This window comes from Elephantulus edwardii, unplaced genomic scaffold, assembly GCF_000299155.1.
Source record: "Elephantulus edwardii isolate Elephantulus edwardi_28Jun2011 unplaced genomic scaffold, EleEdw1.0 scaffold00208, whole genome shotgun sequence".
In the NCBI taxonomy this organism is placed as follows: domain Eukaryota; kingdom Metazoa; phylum Chordata; class Mammalia; order Macroscelidea; family Macroscelididae; genus Elephantulus; species Elephantulus edwardii.
Window position 1 is genome coordinate 769122 of NW_006399958.1, and position 6284 is coordinate 775405.

Consider the following 6284-nt stretch of genomic DNA (forward strand, 5'->3'; position numbering starts at 1 on the left):
CTAGGGTCTGAGAGCGAAGGAGACCCGACACTTGGGTCCAAGCGAAGAGGGGACCGGTGCCGGACTCCTGGGTCCCATAGAGGAAGGACCTGGGGGCCCCGGAGTTCTGAGTCCTGGGGAGGAAAGGGCTGGGAGCCGGACTCCCGTCTCTGAGAAAGATCTGGCTGCGGCCTGGACCCTGGGGTCCGAGGAGGGACTGGGGCCTGGACACCCGGGTTCGAAGGAGGAGGGGCTGGGAGTCAGGACTCCTGTATGTCAGGGGAGGAGGGGCTGGGGGCCTGAACTTTCTGGGTCTGGTCTAGGAGGGGCCGGGGCACCCCACTCTCCGTTTTGAAGGAGGAGGTGGGGTCAGGCTCCTGGTCTGAGAGAGGAGGGGCTGGGCCCGGGACTCCGGTATACTAGCAGTAATCTGAGGTCAGAAAACTGGATGCCAAGGGCCCCAACCCCTGCCCCAGGGGCGGATCCCTGGCACCTTCTCCTCCAGCCGTCTGTGCCCCTCCCAGGCCAGGTGCTTTCACCTGCCCAAGTGACAGGAATGAGCTTTGGCAGAGGCAGCGGGGAGCTGAGGTTGCCGGTCCGCCCCATCAGGGCCACTGGCTGGCCTGGCTTGGACTCCAGGCCCCCCCCCCAACCCTGTGTTGGGTGAGCAGGCCTGGGCTGAGAATCCAAGGGAAGAGAGGGCTGGACTCCTAGGTCTGAGGGTGGACAGAGCTGGGGATCAGGACTCCTGGATCTGAGGGTGGAGGGGGTGAAGGTCAAGGCTGCCCAGTCTGAGGGAGGAGAGGTTGGGGGCTTGAACCTCAGAGTTTTGAAGAGGTGGGAGTTGGGTGTTAAGACGTTTGGGTCTGAGGGAGGAGTGGGGGTCTGAGAGCCATACTCCCGGCTCCAGGGAAGAGAGATTGAGGGCTGGGTGATTGGAAAAACTTCCAAACTCTTCCTGGTCAAAGGCCACAGGACTGGAGAGGAAGTGGGTGGGGTGGGGGATAAAGTCCCGGGAATGGAGTTTGGCTTGGATTCTGGGTGGACTGACCAAGGCCACACGGGAGGCCTGGGGGATCCCTGGCAGTGTGGAGCCTGGAAGGAGCAGGAACCCCATTAGCTGATTCTGGAAACCTTCAGTGTTCAGCGAACCAGGGCTGGGAGTAAGGGAGGCCTTAGGAGTCAGAACTAAGGTAAAGGCCTGGCGCTGGGGCCAAACCTTGGGATGGGGGGGAGGGACGGAGGGAGGCGGGGATTTGGAGGGGCTCTTATGGAATTATTGGAAATGGAGGAGGGTGGCAGGATGCCTCTTGGCCTTGTGGGCAGAAGTACAGGTCAGAGCTAGTGGGAAAGAAAAATAAATATCTGGGTCTGGAGAGCACTGGTGGGGCATCTGAAACCATGGAAGACAGTCTCTCTGCTATCAGGTCAATTGCCAACTCATGGTGACCCATGTGGAACAGAGAACTGCCTGTAAGGTTTCCAAAGCTGTCACCTTTATGGAAGCAGAATGCCCCATCTTTCCTCTGCAAAGTGGCTTGTAGATTTTGAAATGCTGGCCTGAGGTTAGCAGTCAAAGCCTTCATCACTCCATTAATGGGGCCAGTCTACCCATTTTTTTAATTGTGTGTGTGTGTGTGTGTGTATCGTCAAATCAGATCTGACCAGTAGGACATCTGGTGGATTCGAACCTCACACCTCTGGGGTTGTAAGCAGTACTGCCGCTTCTTGCTACTAGGCCACCAGAGCTCCCTTCCAGTCTACTCATTTTACAGAGACAGAAATTGAGACAGTGGTCTAGGAGGCTGTTCTGTATGCACAAGGCTGGCTGCAGGCAGTTAAGGAACCTGAGTGACATAGATTAGTACCCTCCCCTGGCTCTCTGCTCACACACTATAAAAGCATAATCCTTGTTGTGACCCACAAGGTTCTCTTTGTCCCCTCTCTGAGGTCCCCTCCCACCTTCTCCTGTTAGCTTGCCCACTATCAGCTGCATTGGCCTTCTTACTGTGCCATATACCTGCCTCCGGGCCTTTGCACAAGCTGTTCCCTATGCCCAGAATTCCGCTGTGTTCCTTAAATACCTAAGTATCTTTCTGCCTTGGGGCCTTTGCAGAGGCTGTTCCTTGTGCCTGGAATTATTTTCCTCTGGACAGCTCCATGGCTCCCTTCAAGTCTTTGTTTAAATACCACATCAGAGAGGCTCTCTCTGTCCACCATAATTAAAATTGCAACACCCCTCTGCCTTCTCCTTCATATCCCCCCATTTTCTGCTTCATTTTTCTCCTTGGCATTCCTCATCATTTGACCTACTATATAATTTACTTATCTTTTTATCTTTCTCCTGGGATTAAAGCAGGGGTGTCCAATAGAAAGCCCAAAGTCAGCTAAATGTGTGATTTAAAATATTCTAGGAGTCACATTAAAACAAAAAATTGAAAAGAAACAAGTAGCATTAATACTAATTATATCTTCTTTTCCCTTAGCCTCGTATATCCAAAATATCACTGCAACAACATGCAATCATTATAAAAACTTCTTAATAAGATATTGTGCTGTCTTTTTGTTATGCAACGTCTTTGAAATCTGGGGTGTATTTTACTGTGTATAACGCGTGTCCATTTGGACTTGCTGCATTTCAAGTACCCACCAATGTTGTGGGACTTAAATTTACTGCCCCTGATAGTCAGAACCGACTCACAGCTGCCTCTCCAGAGGGTTTTCGGAGGCTGTAAATTACACGGGAGGAGATGCATTTGAACCAGCAGAGATGCTCAGTCTGAGGGCTAGTAGAGCAACTTCCCAGGGTGGCTGGTTGCGTTTAAATGTAACTAAAACGAGGAGAAACAAATGCATGCCATCAGCCGGGATTGTGACATTTCCATAGCCTGGTAGGCACAGCTGGTAAGTGGCTGGCGTTACAGTGCATGTTACATACAGAGCAGAACTGCTCCATAGTACTTGCTGGAGTGGTAGCTTGATGAAAGACCCTGATGACTTTCTAGGATGCTAGACTACTAAACATTAGAGGTTGGTGGTTCAAATTCAGGGGTTGGTCTTTTTGGAAGAAAGGTGTAGCAATCAGTTTTCTCAAAGATTAATGGCCTTAGAAATGTTAGGGGTGAAAGGAATCCTGGTGGGGAGAGGGTGAAATGCTTAACTCCTAACTAAAACCTTGGTGATTCAGAGCCATCTATTGGGAGAAAGACCTGGTGATCTTTTTTCCATAAAGATGGCAACTAAGAAAGGTATGAAGCAGTTCTATACTCTGGTCCCCGAGTTGGAAATTGATCTTTATGGATGCCGATTGCCAGGCCTTTCTTCCATGGCACTGGTGAGCGAGTTCGAACCACCAACCTTCAGGTCAAATACAAACCACAGAGGATCTTATTAAGGTATCGCGTGAATGAATGGATGGATAAAGAAGTGAATGAATGGAAACTGTAAAGGCTTCTCTTGTTCGTTGCCATAGTGTTAATTGAGCCATAAAGCGACTCCATGTCTGCTGTACACTATTGAGTTTCCCAGGCTGAGACTTTTTTTTGGCCACTGCTTGCCAGGCTTTTCTTCCGAGGCACCTGTGATGGATTTGAACCACCAACCTTCTGGCTAGTAGTCCAGCGCTTTTTGACTCATTTTGTAGAAGTGTTGAATGAGGTCGGGGAAATGGGAGGCAGTGGGCACTCCCTGGGGGACCGAGGGCACCCACCCACCTGACCTGCACCCTCTGTCCCCTGCAGACTATGGCAGCTGTGACGATGTCGGTGCCAGGCCGGAAGGTGCCCCCCAGGCCGGGCCCGGTGCCCGAGGCTGCCCAGCCGTACCTGTTCACGGCCCGCGGGCCGAGCGGGGCAGGTGGCCCCGGGGTGGCGGGCACCTCGCCGCAGGTGGAGTGGACGGCCCGGCGCCTGGTGTGGGTGCCCTCGGAGCTACACGGGTTCGAGGCTGCGGCGCTGCGGGACGAAGGCGAGGAGGAGGCCGAAGTGGAGCTGGCGGAGAGCGGCCGGCGGCTGCGGCTTCCGCGGGACCAGATCCAGCGCATGAACCCGCCCAAGTTCAGCAAGGCCGAGGACATGGCCGAGCTGACCTGCCTCAACGAGGCCTCGGTCCTGCACAACCTGCGCGAGCGCTACTACTCCGGCCTCATCTACGTGAGTACGCGTGCTCGAGGTGGGGAACCTGGGTGCGCATGCGCCAGGGTGGGGTCCTGGCCAATGTGGGGAACCCGGGTGGGTGCCTCGTCTGTGTGAGTGCGCATGCGCCCCCCACCCCACCCGTGGGGCCCTGTCCGAGGTGGGGAACCGGGTGCGCATGCGCCAGGGTGGGGTCCTGGCCAAGGTGAGGAACCTGGGTCGGTGCTTCGTCTATGTGAGTGCGCATGCGCGCATTCCCCTTTTCCACCTTCCCCGTGGGGCCCTGTCCAAGGTGGAGAACCCGGGTACCCGGGTACCCGTCCAAGGTGAAAATGCGGGGGTCATCGCCTCACTGCGTGAGTGTGCACCCCAGGGTGGGGGTGCTGTCCAAGGTGAGGAGCTGGGGGGCGGTCAGTGCCATCATCTACGTGAGGATGCGCCCAGGACAGGGACTGGGAAGCCAGGGGGAGCTGGGGGTCCCTGCCTCTCCTTCTTGAGTGTAGTGGACAGTGCACCCCATTGTGGGGCCACTGTCCGAGATGGAAACCCCGAGGTCAGGCTCTTATCTACGCGAGCATGCGCTCGAGGTGGTGGGGTTGGGGTGGGAGTGTTTGAGGTGGACATCCAATGGTCAGTGCCTCATCTACGTAAGCGTGACCCCCTGGGGGGGGCCACTGTCCAAGGTGAGGAACCGGGGATTAAATGCACCCCATCTGTGTGAATGTGCACCCCGAGATGGGGACACTATCCGAGATGAGGGGCTAGGGGTTAGCACCCTGCCTGGGTGTACCTCCCTCCAGACCAGCCTGGGGAGTTGGATTGAGACCGTACCCATTTCTCTGAACCTGGAAATATTCATTGCTGTTGGAGGAGGTGACGGGGTTCCCACGCACGGTGCAGAGCGGCTCTGTGTTGGTTTGTTTTGATACTTGTCTTTTTGCTATGGCTGAGGATACACTCCAAAACAGTTTCTACAAACTTCTCTTGCTGGCTTGGATTAAGCTCTGGGTTATACCTCCTCCATTGGCATAATAAATTCACTTCCCTGTGTTTCCGCTGTCATCTTTTCCTTTGTTGTTAATTTGATCTCATCCACGGAGCCCTGGTGGCCCAGTCTCTAGGGAGTTAACGCTGATAACTCAGAAGCAAAAGGCTTTTCTCTGGCAGTTCGAATCCACCAGGAGCTCATCGGGAGAAAGATGGGCTGTCTATTTCGGGAAGTTAGTTTAAATCCTCCAAAAACCAGCTGGAGGCTCAGCTCTGGGTCATTTCAGACTTGATGTCGATGAGTTTGGAGAGGTGATTCTTAGTAGAGGGTCTAGAAGACTCGGTGAGTTGAACAGACGAGGTGACTGCAACAGTGGGTCTGGGGTATGGGGAGGATGGTGCAGGATCTGCCAGTCTGTTGTGCATAAAGACACCTAAAAGCAACATCAACAGGTTGTTTTTAAAAGCGCATAATATTCGAGGCAGACAATCTTTACAGTTTAGCTGAACTAAGACCCCAGGAGCTATTACGGAATTGAAGATTTCAAGGTGATCTCAGGGTGGTACATAATTCCAGGGGTACACCCAACCTCCACAGCTCCGGAAGATCTGAATTCTCAGAGCATTTGAAAATCTGTTCTGCATTTTCTCCCTTTTGATCAGAATTCATCTCTTTTCTTTTCATTGTGATGTGAGGCAAATTTTACAATGAAAATGACTTTTCCATTCAGTTGTTCAGATACCTTTTGCTTTATGACATTCTTTACTGAATGAGAATTTGTCTGTGGAATTTTTGATCAATCTATTTAGTAAGCTATGTGGCCTTTTTTAAAGACTGTCACCTTTTGGAAGCTGATTGCCAAGTCGTTTTTTTTTTCCAAAAGCACCTCTGGGTAGGTTTGAACCACCAAGCATTTGGCTAGTGGTTGAACGCTTAACCATTTGTACTACCCAGGCATTCTGTTTGGAGAGAGTAAGAAGTCAATTTTTTTTTTTTTTAATTTTATTTTTGTGTGAGTGTACCATCAAATCAGATCTGACTGGTACAGGAGGAGATTGTCCCTCCTTTCCCGGCAGAGCATCTGGTGGATTCGAACCGTGTACCTCTGGGATTGTAGTTGCAGCTCCTTGCCACTAGGCCACCAGAGCTCCCCAGAAGTCAATGTTTTGTCCGCTTAATTGTTG

General features: G+C 52.6%; 1 protein-coding gene across 1 annotated transcript in view; it reads left to right on the top strand.

The window, feature by feature from the left end:
• The first annotated feature begins 3722 nt into the window (after nt 1-3722).
• The window catches only part of MYH14 (myosin, heavy chain 14, non-muscle), a 116876-nt gene continuing 114314 nt past the window's right edge, over nt 3723-6284 (top strand). Inside the window, exon 1 of the mRNA XM_006897341.1 lies at nt 3723-4130. Within this exon, the coding sequence (XP_006897403.1) occupies nt 3723-4130 (408 nt within the window). The remainder of the gene's footprint in view (nt 4131-6284) is intronic.